General features: G+C 35.4%; 1 protein-coding gene across 2 annotated transcripts; it reads right to left on the bottom strand.

Annotated features, from left to right (window-relative positions):
* Nucleotides 1–564: 564 nt before the first annotated feature.
* Nucleotides 565–18,429, bottom strand: CMC2 (C-X9-C motif containing 2). 2 transcript variants are annotated; one of them, XM_062586744.1, is made up of 4 exons: nucleotides 18,329–18,429; nucleotides 11,051–11,187; nucleotides 7,089–7,160; nucleotides 565–4,538 (listed from the first exon to the last, which is right to left on the bottom strand). In XM_062586744.1, exons 2-4 carry the CDS (start codon nucleotides 11,129–11,131, stop codon nucleotides 4,452–4,454), a joined length of 240 nt encoding a protein of 79 aa, XP_062442728.1. In that variant the 5' UTR covers nucleotides 11,132–11,187; nucleotides 18,329–18,429; the 3' UTR covers nucleotides 565–4,451. The 2 variants fall into 2 exon arrangements, with proteins under 2 accessions (XP_062442728.1, XP_062442727.1); XM_062586743.1 differs by having other exon boundaries at nucleotides 11,051–11,196.
* Between the last annotated feature and the right edge of the window lie 104 nt (nucleotides 18,430–18,533).

Below are 18,533 nucleotides of genomic sequence, written 5' to 3' on the forward strand. Positions count from 1 at the left end.
AATTTAAATAGTTCTGAGGAACCTGATGTGAATTTAGAACTCGCTTAAAACTTCATATTAACAGATCTTCATTCATTACAAAGCAGGTTCAGCTGATTAGCAAGCACCACTACAGAAAGAAAGAAAAAAAAACCTTCAGAGTATACCAAATACCTCTTAACCTCAGTGATGCAAGCAGCTTTATGAAAGAGGACAGGCTATTAACCTCACTAGATACCTTTCCCCAATCTGCAGAGTAGGATTAGAATTAGCAAATTAAAGTGAAAGTCTCCATAAAATAACCAATAATTCTAATGGGACCTCTAAGATTTGTTATGATTTTTTTTACTTCAGCAAATATTAATAAAATTGAACATGTAAGTTAAGTCTACAGCCCTAAAATACATTGTCCAGGTAGAGAATCCGCTTTGCTTAAGCACAAGTATTAATATTTTTTAATTAAACTGATTCTGATATCTTATTTTTTTATGCTGTTCAAATCATTTTAGGTAATCTATAGAAATTTCTTTTAATTTTGATCAGATAGATGTAGTATTAGCCATCAGGTATTCCTTTGAAACATGGTAACATTAAGAAATGCCACTTTATTCATGTGGTATAAAGCTTTAGCAAAGTATACAGCACATCAGAAATATTCATTGCAATGATTCACAATTACAGTATGCATAATTTCTAACTTTTCATCTGCATACTTTAGTAATAGTTATCCATGTTAATCCCTCCTGTGGTGTGAACCAACCAAGACTATGTTTCTTATTTTTTTGAGCACAGCCTGATTTTCAGGAAGTTATAGATTCCTACAAAATTCACTATCAACTCATCATTGTGGTTGTGTGCAATTATCCCAACTCCATGAATAGCCAGTATATCATATGGGAATCAGGTGAGAAAAAGCATATAGGTATATCACGCACAAGATGACAGTCCTTACCTGAAGCGTACAAATGATCAGCTCAAGTGAATCTAGATTTTGCTACAAGATCTAGGGACTACACATAGTCTTCACACTCTGCTACCCATCTGCAACAAATGGCCATGCCATAATTACTTGAGCATGCTATTAACAAGAATGAAACAAGGAAAAGACAAGCAGTATATCCACGATACATTAACCCTCAGCTAGTGCTATAGTTTGGGCCCTTGATGCAAAAACCTAAAAATCTGAAAACTAGGTAAGAGATGCAGGCCATGAATGAGATGAGCTGTAAAATGGTGTAAAAAGTATGTGAAAGTCAGCATTATAGTTGTTCGATGAAAGTTAACTTGGATAAAGACTAGACTGTGATGTACTAAATCCTTACCTTTCCATCAGCATGGAGCCCGCAAGCACCTGCAGAGCTTACTCTCTGGTGCTATGCATGTAAGGCAAAAGCAAGCTATGCTGGGCCAGAGGACTCACTGCAGATTAAGAGTGTCCAGAGTTAATTTATTGCAAGCTAGCTAGAGAGCACTGACTGGAATATATCTCACATTATTCTCCCTGACAGACAACTGTTTCAAACTATTCCTAGTAGAGCTGAGCACCAGTATAGTGACTTTGCAGGCAGAGCAAAAGCTAGCCCTGAAGCATGCACATTATCTTGCTGCTCAGCAGAGTATCTTTCCTCCTACCAAAAGAAAAACATGACATCAGTACTTGATTTCCTGGGAAGAGTATACTAAAAATGTCAGTGGATTTCAAATCTCGTTTTTAATAAAGCACTGAAGCCCACATAGTTTGAGGAAAACAGACACTACAACAAATTAGTCCACTCAAAATCCCTTATCACATTACTAATATCCTCTTTTTTATGGCTTTACACTAGCTTCATTTCTGGAGGAGTGGGAAGTAAGTGTCAGAAATAGGGAAGCAAAGAGTTACACTGCTGACAGCAGGAATTTTGCTGGGTAGAATTATCATTCCCTCACTCTGTTTTCCTGTCTTTGGATCCTATAGACTTGTATTGTACATGAATGTGGAAAACCTCATTGCTACGGCCAGGTCTGTATTACAGTTGCTATTTTCTCTTTCTGGTGATATTTCCTCCCTTCTCTTTTCCACACGAAGAGCCTAAAAGCTTCTTAGACATGAAGCAACAGAGAGTTCCATCAAATTTTTCTCCTCTCTCAAACTTACTCTTTCAGAAAGAACAAGGAGGAGAAAACACTTCCATACACAAATGACATTGATAAACTGGTTCCAAAGTCTACAGTTTATTTCATCCACCATGTCCCCTAGTCACCACTCAGCTCACTTCAAGAAGCAAGTAACAACAAACTCATCTAATGTTTCACCCTTAACCTTTTTTCTGTCAGATGAACTCTAAGTACACCAGCCTTTCTCAGCTTTAAGATCAAATTAACAACATAACCCCTCAAAAAAAAAAAAAAAAAAAAAAAAAAAAAAAAAAAAACACAGAAATCTATCTGCTATCACACTACTAGTGAGTAATTAGCAAAGAGAAAGACTGATCAATGTGGTCATACTTTCACTACATAAACAAGTTTTGTAAAATAGATATGATTAAATGTAGTTCAAAGTATCAATATAACTTGTGCATGACACTTTGGCTTTCATTTTTTAAATAAACTGGTCTTTGGAAATAAAATTCTGATTAATAAGCTACGCAGAATAGTTTTGGGATTCTTACTTTGTTACCACTTTAGTGAAAGAACCAGACTCACAGAAGCTGATGAAAAAGAATAGCTCTAGTGCTTTTGAACTAAGTTATCAGCTTTTCAACCTAATCTCTAGGAAATTCTCAAATTTATAAGTGATATCAAATTCTGTTTAAGAGTTTGCCTTACATAGATTTTGTCATCATCACAAATGGAGGATCAATAATGCAGAGTTTCCCATTTGGGGATTTTTATTAAAAAACACTCTTTGAACTTATTCCAGAGTACCAATAAAAAGGACTGCAGAATTTCCAACCACTCAAGTATTTAATTCAATGATATATCATTTACTTATTCTGAGAAATCAGAGAACATGTCAAAACAAGCAGCGGTTCTTTCAGTTTTTCTTGGAACTCTCACTTTCACTTTTTACATGAAAAACCTTTGCGGTCAAGCTTCATAAACTTAACTAGGTCAACTCAAGTATTGAAAAATAAGTAAAATTATTCTTTTATCTAAACAATCTCTTCAAAATAGATCATAAAATATCACTTTGCTCCAAAAATAGGTACATGAATTAATTCGAAGACTGAGTGCCAACAATGGTTCTTACAATGAACTATAGAATTCACTGTAGAATAAGGCACCCTCTCCTCAAAAAGTTTGAAAAAGACATTGCATTTAGACGTTTTGTACAACTGGCTAAATAAAATGGATTTTATTTTATATCGACTTTTGTTGCTAGGCAAAATAGAGAAGTAATTTCAATGCCTAAGGTGAATCCATTTAGACACTCAAAGAAGCAGCTCCATTAGGGCATAAACCAACAGTGTTCCAATATCAGTTCTGCTGCATTCACAGACTGTTCAGGACTTTCTGCAGTTTGATAGCAAATGAACAGCAAACGAACATGAAGGCAATGAACACAGGCTAACAAGGCAGCTTAGTTAGCACAATATTGGTTGACTCATCTAACTAAAGGGCAAATTATCCTTTCTTTCACTGTAACGTAAGTTGTTTTTCAACAGTAATAGTCATAGGTTGATTTCACCTTTGTACCAGATTATGTGGAAGAACAATTGAGCTTATATTTTGGCAGCACTCTTCTTCAATACCATTCAGCACACTTCGATTCTACTCAATATAAATCAAGGCAATGCTTTGTAAATTCCTGAAGAAGTTCCATTCTGAATTTCTAAAGAGATGTGCTTTGGGTAGGAAGAACAAATCATTTTACAACAGTCTAGGCGGTATTTACGGTTGGCACAGATTTTTAATCTTTCCAATGCAAGACTGTCATTTCAACTTTTGGGCTCAAACAAAAGTACTAGAGCTCCATTTATTGCTTCGTAGGCAATTTCCAGTTTAAGACCACTTTTGTTTAAAATTTTTTTGATAATTCATTTAGGCTGTGTTATCACAACACTATAAAGAGTGAAGGAAGAGTGATTCAATGTTTTGCAAGGAAAAAAATGCAAGAAATAAAAGAGAAACTACTAAACATGAAGAAACAAATGCAGCTCTACACAAGTAGGGAATATAACAGCCTTGAATACATAATACTCCACACACATTGATTCAGCATTACTTAACAGTCATAACAAAACTATACCAGAACAAAGAGTTGCCACAATAATTTTCTTTTAGAAGTCAAAAATTAAGTTGTGAGTAATCTTTTTTTTTCCCCTCCTCCCACATTTAGATTGCCTTTCTGGGAATGAGTATATTTTAGGTGTGTTTATTGTGTCATAACTTCACAAATCACAGGTCGAACAGTGGTGATCTGAAAGTAACATTGCCAGCTTTCAACCAAGTGTCCCTATTAATATGCAGCTGCCCAACTACAGTACAGCTCACTTCTCAGAGTGTTCCTGAGCATTAATTAGCCTCCGTCGCATCTCTGCAGTATGTGCCTTGTTCCTGGCCCTGTTTTCTTCATACTGGAAGACAGATAAGGAAATTAATAGATCAGCTATGTCATTAAACAGATAAGTCAAATTTAAAAGTGTAGAGAGGGTTTATTACTCAGGAACAGAAACAATATCATTGACTGATGCATTAGAAATGCAGTTCTTTTTAATAACAATATATTGATTTACTTTTACTTTGAAATTAACATTTGATTAAAATACCTGTTTCTAAGTTTTACATTATTAAACTAGAGTATTAAAACATTCAAAAAAATATTCAGTTACTCTTATGGAGAAACTTAATTACACAGCTATCTTATATATGACAGCTATACTTTATTCACACATGTACTAGAACTAGAAAAAAAAGTTACATAGATACTATTCTAGACCACTGGTTAGGCTTTTTTCCTTTTAAATAACCACTGATTTAAGTGTCTCTGCCTTCTGAAACATGAACTTGTCATCCTACACTTGGTCTATTTTTGATCCTAGTTATTAATTACATACACTGATAACAGCAGTTTACCTGGATGAAAAAAAAACAAAAGCAAATTTAGGTTGAATGAGGGTATTTTTTTACAGTAGAAAAAACACACAACAGAGACAGGACTTCAGTATAACAGAAAATCATGGGAACCTTCCCATTCTAGATACATGCATAGGCACATACTTTCAGGTATGCTCCTGCACTACTAAAATTCCAAAGACTGAAAATCTTAACCGTCTTTCATTGGAGGCAAAAGGGAAATCTTCATGGCTTAAGAAAAATTTCAAATCAATGTATGATTTGCTATATATTTCATAAGAAGTAAGTTATTTTGGGCCCTAAATTAGAGCATACATTTGTTCATTTTTTAAAATAGGTATTAAGAAGGAAAAAAAACAAAATAACCTCCAAATGTTCAAGTCTCTGTATAATGTAATAAAGTACTAAATAGACTGATTTTGGTAAACATTTGCAGTTTTTAACTCATTGTACTGATTAGCATAACTGAAATAAAGGCCTAAAACATTACTCCACATTTACAGAATGCTTAGCTTTTTTCCATGCTACATTGACGATATTTATTTTCCTCACTAATTTATCCATTCTTGTGTAGAATAAAAACACCAAATCTTTTAAAAGTTACACCTGTACTTATTGCGTACTTGTGAATAGCCTTGCAGGGACCTCCTAGCAATAACATATCTACATAGGCATATTGTAGGAAGGCAAACAGTCTTCATGAAGTCTTATTAATACAAAGGCTTCAATAGAAGAAAGAAAAATAGCATTACATGGAAAGAAACTTCATTATTTTCCAAATCTGTGTTACAGTTCTTTCAAATCTCTGCTACAGTTTTTATAGATTAGGAATAAAATAGTATTTGACAGAAAGCAAATTATTTCCCATTTTTTCCCGATAGATTAACAGGGACAAGGGAGGGAAGAGAGGAGAACTAAACTATTCTGGTTATTATGCATTTAAAGTCTTCCTTTCCAGATACAATTGTAAAATTTATGTCAAAATTAGTAAGTTAAAAGGTATGTGAAAAGTTCTTTTGTGTGTTCTGTCACATGTGCATGAAAAATGTAAAGATCAGTTGATACTCTTTTCAAAATCTGTCCATTAGCTAATTAATCTATATAAAATCCTAGACCTTTCCATTTCCTTTGTATTTGCAGATGTAGTACTGCAATAAGTAGGTCCTAAGCAGCAACATTATTTTCAGAAGATTTATTTAGGGCCTAATTTAGCAGCTTATCAAATAATTTCACAGAAAACAGTATTACTGACTTCAGTAATAAGTATTACTTATGCAAAATTGACCATTACTGCCTTATATTTGCTATAGTGCAAACACTGCTATTAAAGAATATCAAGACAATTTGCTTTTTAAAAAAGAAAAAAAAAAAAACAGAAGTAACCTGTGAAGCATCAGTTTCTATTTGCAGTATTTTTATTAAAATGTGTATTTGCCTATTTTCTGTATCTCTAGAAATTGCTCACACTATTAGTTTAAACTAGATATACATTTGAACTGCAGTATTTGTAAGGAACATACCAAAGACTATCACCTGGTTTCATGAGGTATAAAAAGCAATCACTATTTAAAAGTTTTGTGCAGGAAATAAACATTTTAAATTGCAAATATTTCAAAACTTTTAATTTGACAGGAGAATCTTGAAATTATAAAAACAAGAAGAAACTAAATTTGCTAAATTATTTGAAATCACGTCAGCACAGACACTTACATCTTCATATCTAGTATCTTCTGGAAAGCATCCTTTCTAATCTCATTTGTAACTTTCAGTGCCAGATCTTGCCAACAGTAGAAGCAAAGGGAGAGATGCATGTTCCTTGCTCACATTGGTCTCAACATAATTTCAGGTCTTGTTCATACAATTTTACCTGACAACTGATAATTTTATCACAAGAAATGTAAACTGGGTCTCACATGCCCACTCCAGAGTGTGCTTACATTTTAAGATCTATTTATTGATTTTTACTAAGTTTTACTTAGTAAAAAGCTACAACTCTACAGCCATCCTATGTTTTTTAATTAAGTACTAGCTCACTGAAATGTGCATCTTACCTCTTTCCTTAAGCACTTCCGCATCTCACGGTCAATGTCATTGCAATGCCCAAAAAATTTCAAGATGTTGTGCTAATAAGTTAGGAAGAGAAAAAAACAAATTTAACAATTCAAAAGTTACTTCCTCTGAAGCTCTAAATTTCCTAGAAGAGATTTGTATTTTGCAATATATCCTGGTCTTCTTTTCCTTTTCTTTTTGTGAAAAATAATGCTTTGTAACTTTGTAAGATGCACAGACTGAAACAGTGAAGTCTAAATGTAGAACATAGATTTTATTCATCTAAGAATCAGTCTTATAACTTTCACTCACACTAACTTGAATAATGTACAAAAAATTGTGTTCTGAACTCCAATTACTGATTTAGAAAGACATGGCAAGATCCTACAGCCATCCTGGAGGCAATGCACTTTCTGCCTTAGAGAGTTTTCCATACTTCTTCGTGACCTGAAGAGAGGCAAAGGACTCAGTGCTACAGTTTCATCATGCCAACCACATGAAGAACATGCTGTCAGTCCAGAAGATGCAGCCACTAGACCTAAGTCACCGTAATGTTAGAAAGTGTACAGAAATAGGAGTGTTTCTCTGAGTATAACCAAAGACTCTTCTAGTTTCTCAAATCCTGAGGTTAATAAATAAGTTTACTAACATTACGGCACAGTTCAACTGGCGGCTTTATGTGTACTTGAATGTTACCAAATTTCTGAAAAACTGCAGGCTTCGTAACTAGATGTCTATATAAGTCTCACCCAAATAACCTAATTATATTCACCATTAAAAAAAAAAAAAAAAAAAAAAGTCCTCTTAGCTAGGATTTCCTGAAGTGATTTCATATTATTGGCCAAAGAACTCTCAGAAGTGGTTCCCTTTCTAATAGGACTAATTTTTCAGAGTGATGCTTGCTAATATGCCATACAATACAGCAGCAGAACCTGGTAGCAGAGCATCCAAACAATTCAGAAGACCTGACAAACTGGAACTTTTAAATAAACGTTTACAGATATGCAGTGAACAGAGTCAAATTGACCAATCCTTCAAGAAGGAATTAATGAAAGAATAGAACACTGAATACACAACAGATGTGAATGAAGTCGCTTCCTTATTTCAGGGGGAAACCTACGTATAGTTCTGTAGCTGATGAACAGGTAAATGGATCTATACAAATAATATAGTGGACTATTAAAAATTAAAATAGCGGACAAGACAGATTTCAGCCAGTAGAACACTTATGACTAGAAATAGCAGTAGGTTAATAAAGATGAAAGACACTTAACTACAGCAGTGCTATAATTAGCTTGTTTATACCTCTCTGCTTTACAGAGGGCATCAGATGACACTCTGAAGCAGTTGCATGTAATAAATGGTTGCTTTTCTGCAAGTTGATCTTGCTTTTAAAGCATTTTAACTAATACAGATACAGTTTTTAGTCTATTCCCATATTAGTTTGCTAAATTTCAAGGTGAATGCTCAAATTTCAAGCTAACTCTATTCTTCTTAGTGCATAGAATAAACTGAATGTGTGTTTATTTAGCCAGACTCCTAAGCTGTCAACTCCTTTCAGATCAGATTATGAGAAATAAATCAGTTTTTCCAAAATGCATTTCACTCCTATTACCACGACAAGATTGTAAACCTTTGTGTATTTCATTCAACTGATGCATGTAAAAAAAAGGCTTTTTTTAAAGCACTTACATGACAACTGAAATACATGCAGCCTTAAACACCACAAGAGTGGAGTTGTTGGAAAACAAAATAATAATGACATCAAGTAGGAATCTCAATAACCTCTTTCCATAGACACAAGACTTCCAAGACTTCATATAATGGGCAAGTTCTAGATTAGGAATAATGTGAATTAAACTGACTTCTATGAAAAGGCACGTAAGAGACATCTGATTCAAGATAAATTATTATTCCTGAGGGATTAAAAGCATTAAGTTATACATAAAGGTTGACATTTTGACAAAACAGTAGGTAGCCACTGATAGATGTGATTAATATGACTGACTTTTCATATTTCCATGACTTCAATTTAAAAACAGTTCTTCAATATATTTCCCTTCAATTTTAAGTGAAAAAGTAAAGCTTTTTTCACATGCAGTCAGAAGGAAGCAATCTTTACCGTGTTTTTTCTGAGGCTGTCAGCTTAAATATCCTCTCATAGTTGAGTACTAGACTGAAAAAGTAGTTTCTCACCATCTGAAGAGACCAACTTCAGACCAAACTGAAAAAATAAAATCCTTTGCACAACTTTATTACCAGATTGACTCAAGCAAGGAACTAGAAGCAGCAATAATAAGATTCCTTTGAATCCCTGCTGCCAAGAAATCCAAAGAAGCCCAGCTACATACGTAGTAAAATGAAGGGCAAATCTTAAAGGAGTGTATTTTCTGTCCTGAATGGCTTTATTTTCACAATTACAAAAATTCATGACAACATTTTAATTCTATATCATACATACAAGTTTTATTCGCCTCCTAACTGTTAGTGGGTCATTTTTGGCAATCCTTTTGATACCATACTAGTTAATACACAAGGAGAGTCTTCTAGCTTAATTCTAACTACTGAACACTCATATAATATTAAACTTGTTTCAAAAAACTTCAGCTAAGAAAAAAAATGAAGTGTCTCCAATCTCAACTGACCTAAAATATTCTATAGGTAGATCAAGATTTTAGAACTTAGAAGAAAAACATAACAACACTTAACAGACCTTTAAATTTTAAAGTTTGGGGGTATTCTACCTAAGAATGCTGTATAAGACAGTTGGGAGGCAATGGTAAGAGAAGGATCACGTGACAGACTTTAGTGCACTTAAGTTTCAAGATATTGCAATAAAAGTGCCAACAAAAAACAATTAACTTTTTCTGAACAAACAGTACACTCATTCCAGCACTGCAAGTGAATTTTAATATTCAAATTCCTCTCCATATCTTGCTGTAATTCAGAAATCATAAGAGAGCACGTTACTGTAAAAGTCTTCCCTATGTTAGTTTAGCTGCCTGAAAAACAGATATGCAAAATTTTTGTTATCCCTCCCTCTATCTCACAGAACATCTTCACTCATGTTTCCTGTACTGTTAGCCATTTCTCTGTTTGTAACAGCTTTTGAAAGGAAAAATTAGAATTCTGCACAAAATAGTAAAGCTAATAGATGTGTTGTAGATAACAGATGCACTTATAAATAAGTTCTAAGATACACATTATGAAAAAAGTATAAACATCACTTGTGAACAGAGAGGTGAAAATACTTTGGATTGCATGTGACAGTAAAACATTGCTTTCTCATTAATATTCAACATTCAAATAAAGGCACTCATAGTTTTCACTGAAACAAAAAGAACTGACTTTATATTCACTGATATAGAAATACATCAGTACAGAGTATCTATTTAGAATAACTCAAAGGACTGGGAAATTTATTAATAGTGTAACAATGCTGCATATAGCTTTCACTGCAAAGGCTGATCTTTCTAAATCTAGACGTTTACTACAGAGTGAATTAATAACAGGCTTTTAAATGAGTGAAATTAAATTTCTATCTATTTGAAATAATGAAGAACCTTGAGACACTTGAAGACCATACAGTATTTTACATCCTTTAGTAGGTGTCTATTAAGAATATGGAAGTCAAATAATAATTCTGCTTTATTACTGTTTTTTTTTTTTAAGGAGGCACACAGTACTAAAAAGTGTAGAAATTACTTCAACTTTAGAAATGGGTTCATATTTGCCAAGTTTTAGCACAAGAGATCTTACGTCATGTTTTTGTTCCTAATGAAATCACTGGGATGGTTTTACAGAGCTGTCAGATAACTCTTCAGTGAGAATGTACTAGCTATATTTCATGGTTGTTCTGCCTGAAGGAGATATTTCCCTCTCTGATCATATAATATTTCCACTAATTCATCTGACACTCACTTTCCCAACCCACCTACTCTTTTCTCTGCTCAGAACTCCTTACCTCTTTGTGACACTTCTTGAGCAGACTGATAACTAGGTTACATTCTTCAGTGTGCAGATGAGGAGACAAGTCTGGATGCATCTTTAGTTAGGTATAATTTAAGTAGTTCAAGGTCAAAAATCCGAGAAAACTTCCACCTGTCAATACTAAAATATAAAATTTATAATTAAAAACTTCAAATTTACACATATTAATTTTAATAAAAATACTTTAAATCAAAATGAAACATAGTATGTATAATTTACATTACGCAGTTAAAGTAATTAAAACTAGCATATGCCTCTTCTTTATCTATACAACCCATAAGTTTAACTTTAAAGACAAGTTTATGTTCTTTGCTGGACCATGGACATAAGCACACATTTCATTTTCAGGAACTGCCTAATAGCATGAACCTTTCTTGAACTACAGGTTATCTTTTCATCTTTTCACTTCAGTTTGCTTGTTTCTAGCTTAGAGAAAGCTAAGAATATAGAGTTTTCTTTCCACCTTACAAAGAAATGGATACAGAACAGGAAGCACATGAGGAAGCAACAATGATATTTCACTGCAGCACTCAGAGCTAGCATCTTTTTTAAGATGTTATCTACTTGTTTGTAAGAATTCTGATGCAAAGCATTGATGATGCTTTAAAAACAGTACTTAGTCATGCTAATTGTAATTCCCTTTTCCCCCCTTTCTTTAAGCCTAGCTAGAACTTCCCTTCTTGCCACTTCGCATTGTTGCCCCTTACCCTTTCATTACGCTTCTCTGAAGAGCATCTGGATCCTCCTTTTCAGCTCCTCTGAAAAGCACCTTCTATATGACATCCCCGCCCCCTTAGGTAGTGGAACACAACACCTAGGCTTCTCTTCAGCCTTCTCGTTATAATGCTTAAAAGACCTAACTCCCTTGAATTCTCCTTGTGTACCATCTTTTCCAAACTCTGATCATCTTAGTTGCCCTCTGCCGGACTCCAGTTTTTCTTATAGCTTTCTTGGACTTTGGGGCCCAACACTGAATAGGGAATTTCAGATGTGGCCTCAAGAGTGCCAAGAGAGAAAAAATAACTTCCCTTGACCCAATAGCTATACTGCTACTACTGCAGCCCAGTATGCTGTTAGCCTTTATTGCCGCAAGGGTGCACTGCTAACTCATATTCTACTTGATGCCAATCAGTGCCCCAAAGTCCATCACTGCAGAGGTCTGTGGTGCAGGAGCAAACTCCTTCTGGAAACAAATTTTCATATTACTTCCCATTTAAAAAGAAAAAAAAAAATCACAGAAGTGATTTTCCAAGATCTTTTGTTTGAAAGGATGAAAGCATCATATAATAATAGCTTAAATGACCTACCTGTTGAGGAAGATCACTCTGTACCAGGGAGGGAGGAAGAAAAATCTGATTCATGGTAGGACAAATGAGCTCATCTTGACAAAAATTTACTTATATTAACCACACTTGTTTATACAGTATTTTATTATTCCCCTCTTCTCAGAGATCACCTTTCTAGCTGCAATACATATAGGAAATACGACTACACCTTGTGCTAAGTAGCCATCAGTTTTAACACTCCGTTCTAAACAGATATTCTAAATGCTATCCATCAGCAGTTAGATTTTGCAATTGTAAAATCCAAGCAGTGAACTGCAGTGCTGATAACTATAATCTACACTACTGCTCCTGGAAAACCTAAGTAATATGCTTGCTTGCAGAGGCATCTATACCAATTTACTCAATATTTCCCATCATGTGTTCAGTTTAACAAGAGTTACATTCCCACAGTCAAAACAAAATTTTAAGAATCCAAATAGATTTAAATTCCTCTGGAGACCCATGAGAATACAGTCTACATATTGCTACAAACACTTCTAATATGTTCTTTCAAAAATCTCTTCCATACTATCTGGAAGTCTAATATTACACCATACCTTAGCACAGAAGAACTTGGAAGCCATACAAGTTGCATAAGCAGTCTATTCAACAAATTAACAAATGAACCTTTAGAAATATGACAGCAGGAGCATGACTGTAACAATAAAACGATTAAAAACCATGCTGTGCTATTGCCATAGCTTTTGACTGCATGCCACACTAAGACAGCATGTTTTAAATTTATCAGTAGATATTCTGGATAGTACCTGAGTTAGCATTTCCTTGAGAGGGTGTCCTGCTCAATGACTGCTTTACTTAACAGGTGCAAACCCAAGCTGATTATTAAATTGCTTCATTATTCAGTCTCTGATATCTGTTTCCAAAACTGTGATCTAGGCTGGTTGTCTTGCAAAAAGCAAGACCAGTACCCCAGTGAAGTAAGTAGTGTGCACATCACCACGCACCAAGAAGTCAGAGGGAGTACTTCAAGGACGTACATTCTTTCTAAACTAAGAATAGTAATCACTGCTGTTCACAAAAGTCTCAGATAAAGCGGATAATATCCACAATGCCACAAACAGAGAAGTGGCAGAATGTATTTCACCAGCTGAAAGCTTTCTAATGACATCTTACTCAAATACATTCTTCAATGTGGTACCTCTTGTAGATAAATACTATAAATGAGAAATCCTAAATGACACACCACTTCACAGATCAGTACTCTCAAAATTATTTTTTAAATAACATTGGATATTAAAATCTTTCAAGTTCAATCATTAGATATGGACAAAGAATATAGATAAGTGTTCTCAGTTTATATAGGCTACAACAGCTTAAAATAATCAAATATCTTACACTGGTCATGGAAGGCTTGATTAGGACCTTTAAGTACTTCTAATGTTCATGACTGAAGGGTGTTATCAGTGCTAAAAATTAATGGTTAGGAGTGTCAGATTAGACAATGATCTATAAATTATCAGATTAGGCTGAAAAATGTATGTTAAAGGGGAATGGCAAAAGATAAGGTGACAAGAAAAGAGGCTATGTTCAAAAATACTCTGACAGATGAGAGGAGTTTCAAGAGTAACAAAAAACATGTAAGAAATGAGAGGTTACTGGCTTCCTTAGTTTCTTTTCAGTAATGCTCTAATCTAGAATAAAGATAGCAAATTATCATCTTACTAGAATTTAAGTCCATGTAAATGGACTCTTAAATAGACGGTAGCTTATAAGGATGCTAAGTATGAAGAAATACTAAAAAAAAATAGTAGTAAATGGTTGGGAAAAAGTAATATAAATTGCTCTGAGAAAACTATTAACAGAAATGCTGGATAAAAAAATGTCAGGGTAAACAAGCAATGGCTCTAGAAGAAATATTAACAGTAAGGTATAAAAATAATATTTTTAAAATATAGCAATAGCTTTAGGAGAAAAAAAATGATTGCAAAATGCTAAACAAACATTCTTAAGATCTAACGTGATTATTTGGAGAGAATTATGTAGATGAACTCTTCACATAAAGACATAAAAGCACTATTATATTTCAATATGTGGTGCACATATGGTCTGCCCTTTAATATATTTTACACGAGATTCTGAATTCTGCACATTTTTTTTCTTTATTAAGAATTGCAAAACATAACAAGTTTGGTCAAAATGGCAAAAGAACTAAAAAAAATTGCAAATTTCTATGAACAGCCCTCTGAAGCTATAAGACAGAGATAAATATTATTTCTCTCTCAACTTCTTCAGCTAGTTTCTAAATCTATGCTATCCTTCATGGAAAGGAGGATCAAAAATAATCTGACTCAAATATCATGTTCTGTGTAGGTTAGATAAAATGAGGAAAATAAGGGATATTTTAGTTTTAAGGTTTGCAATACTTTTTGAAGAAAGCAGAAGCTTAAACTTAGAAATTCTCAGAAATGTTACTTAATTTCCAATGCTAATATTTTTGTTTAGAAAAAATAATTACTTAGAAAATAATTTCTAGGCTAGGTTCATAATTTCTAGGTTCAGAAGTGCTAGTAGCATTTCTGAACATTAAGTATATTGAGCTGCTAAAGATTTCCCAATAGAAATCAACATACATGTTATCCAGAATAGTTATCTGTCCTTAATCTAAAAACCTATCTACACATATGTCCAATAAATTAAATATTTAATACTAATGCACAAAAGGAACCTACAAGTACTAAAGAAGTTTGCAATAAAATTGTAGATATCTAATAAGTTGACAGAAATCAAAAGGCTGTCCACAAAGAGCAGGTGAAGAACAAGTATTTCACGGCTTTCCACAGCTCTGTTAGCCTGAGGAGCAGGACAGCACAATCTAGGATGAATCAGCCCCTTTCAGTGGTTTCTTCTCCCAGACTCCCTATGAGAAAAAGCAGCAAAAGGACCTAGAGGTGTGGAGAAAGCCAAGTTTTAAGACATCCCCATTTCCTTCCTGAATGAAGCATGAAATCAGCGTATCAAGAATCCAGGCAACTTCCTTTCTTGACTTTTCAAAATCTCCCATAAATCAAAACCAACAAGTTCCCTAATGCAGAGGGAAAATTACATTAGCTTGCTTTTTTTTCTGTTTAACTTAATGCTTAATATTTCCATGTTTGGTAGAAGCCAATGAAAGAAAACATTTAAATCAGATAATTGTTTTCCTAAGACATCTTTTCCACATTTCTTGAAAACATGTTAGAAGACTACCTTTTAAACAAAATTTTGCAAATTTGTCCAGTTTAAAAGTTGCACACATAAATAAAGGTCATTTACATTTTTCAAATTTCTGAAGACAATGGGAGGGGGAGAAGTATGAATTTACATATGACTCAAAAACAACTATTTAAAATGAAATGAAAATCCTTATTTAGCACCATGGAGAACGGAAAGTTGCAACTAAGCACCTCCACAGCTAAGCATTAAGCTCCTAAACACTGAACTTTCTACAGTACAAAACGTTGCAACATTTGCTACATACTCTCAAATAATGTCCACAAGGTGGAGCAGTAACCCCGCAAAAAAGGACATAGGGCAGGGGAAAAAGGAACAGATCTAAAAATTCCTGTAAAACCAATGTATCACTCACTGCAGCTAAAATTTATACTTGCATTTCATTTCGCTGTCCAAGTTGAGTAACAACAGACATTTAGTTTCTAAGTTCTCAGTTACATAGTATTGAGATGTTTGACTTTTGACTTTGGAGGAGAGTATTTATAAACCAAACAGTTCTTTGCTTATTCAAATAAACAGGTGTATTTCTGTAAGATTACACAAAGTTTTATCATGAAAAGTTCAGCTCTAGACCTACCAATGTGTGTTACCTGAAGATACCAATCATGTCAATTCATCAGTAATTTGGCATTCCTAATATTATCTTTCATATACATAGAATTTATAAATATCTTTTTGATGATATTGGAATACTTAGATCAGCCATTCAGTGAACTGAGAAGTTGACTGAGAACAGCCTGGGAAACACTGAACTAAGGATCTTGTTTTTAGCTTTGGCTAATGTCTTCCGGATCTGGATATTCAAATATCATTCTATGCCGCTATTCTTAGGGTTGTATTACATAGATTGAGGACGACCCCTAACTTTCCAACATTTCTAAGAAATTTATCCAGACACCAGTGAAGGCACTTTCATAAATTACACCTGTCTACATCTTATGAAAATTAGTCACAATCTCTTGAATCTTAGCCTTCAAAACTGCACTAGCTTTCCAATATTAGTTGGAGGGTGGCATGGGGAACAATTTAGATACATATGAAGATTTGTAAACAGCAAAGTAATACAAACCACAGGGCGGTATGAAAGAATACATCTACTTTATTAACTTCTTTATATTACATAGATTGCATCTACTTTCCCTGAATCTAAGGAATAAAATTTCATTAACAGAATAAGACTCATATCGGATTTTAACAGTCTTTTTAACAGATCGCTTTCTGCCAACACAACAGAATGAATGCTAATCACTTAGTAGTAAAGATTTGATAAAGCTAGAACATACTGTACATATTAAAGCATGTAAAGAAGGTATTAACTCTATTAAATAATGCAAGCTGAACACTAACTTGAACATCAAGTTATTTCCACAGTATTATTTCCTACTAAAATAAGTTATCAAATAAAGCACAGTGGAGCATTTTCACTTTTACTGGCAACTGTTTAATGTCATTGTCTACATTGAGGCTCTATTTATAAAACAAGAATATCAGCATAGTTAAAGGACAGTTAGTAGAATATTTATTATAATATGCAGCAAGTCACACCACACAACATAGTGTTTATCACAAGATAACTGAAGCACTATCTTACTATTCCAGAAAAGCCCTCCTTCCTGCTATGATGAGTAACATTTTACTCTACCTAGAAAGACACTCAAAAACTATCTATGACCGTTCCCCCCCCCATACTATAACCAAACCTACTGATTATCATCAGCTTAGCTGTCCTGTAAATTCCACACTTCCTAGAAAGTATGCACGGCATAAACCTGTATGTTCTCCCTATCCAAATACAGTAATCCTTACAAAAAGGAGAGGACAGCAGAGAGTTACAGAAGAATTTAGTTAATAGACTGATCATAACACAGTCTTGGCCACTACAGCTCTACTTGTGCAAATACATGTTTTCTTGCAAGAGCAGCTTTCAGTCATAATTTTCAGGAAGTTTTTGGGTAAACCCAATTGCTGCAGACTGTACTGCCAAAAAATATTCTAATATTATTACTCAATAGGAAGCCAAGAACTTCAGTCAGGAATGACAAGACCCAGCCCACGTACAAGGAAACCATGCTGAAGTTGAGGGTCTTTCGCCAAAACTCCTTTCTCTCAAGCTGCTGATGTCCTTCAGCTGCATCCACTAGACAGGGCTCCCTTTCACTCATTTCACAATACAGTAAAGTACAACGTGTACGTATAACCACCGCCAGTAGAACTTCCAATTCCATTTAGAAGCGCTTTCCGCCTTTAGAGAGGGCAGGATGAAGGCACGGCCTCAGCCCTTGCGCGGCTCACCAGGACTCGGCAGAAAGCGATCCGCCAGCGCAGCCCAGCCGGCGAGCGGAGGGGCTGCAGCCCCTGCGCGCTTACCCGGCAGAGGAGACTCCTGAGCTAACTCTCACCGGTCGTTCCAGTCTACAGTTTCTCAACCCCAACGTAATAATTTTTAGGGCACGTTAGCGAAGGCGCTAGCGCTCCTGAATAAAGCGACTGCAGTGCCAGCCCCAGCGCCAAGTAACCTCACGGAGAACGCTCGCATGACACCGGCAGACTCCGAAGGGAGCGCAGGCGAACGAGGGGCCGCCCGCACAGCCTCCGCGAGGGCCCGGCTCCCCCGAGCCCCCTGAGCCCCCCGCGGGGACGCCGCCGTCCCCTGGGGCCGGGCCGGAGCCTCCCCTCTCAGCCATCCTCGCACTTACTGCGCTCCCCAGAGGACGAGGCCGCAGCCGGGGGCGAGGCGGTGCCCGCGCGCCGGAAGCCGCCTCAGCGCCCGTCACGGGAACGGCCCCCACAGCGCGGCTGCGCCGCCGGGGCGGGGGCGGGAGGCGGGGCTTCCCCTGATTGGGCGGCGCGGGCCCCGTGCGGCGCCGGATTGGGCGTTTCGAAGGGCGGTTGGCGGTTGGC

The sequence above is a fragment of the Rhea pennata genome, chromosome 13 (genome assembly GCF_028389875.1).
Source record: "Rhea pennata isolate bPtePen1 chromosome 13, bPtePen1.pri, whole genome shotgun sequence".
Taxonomy (NCBI): domain Eukaryota; kingdom Metazoa; phylum Chordata; class Aves; order Rheiformes; family Rheidae; genus Rhea; species Rhea pennata.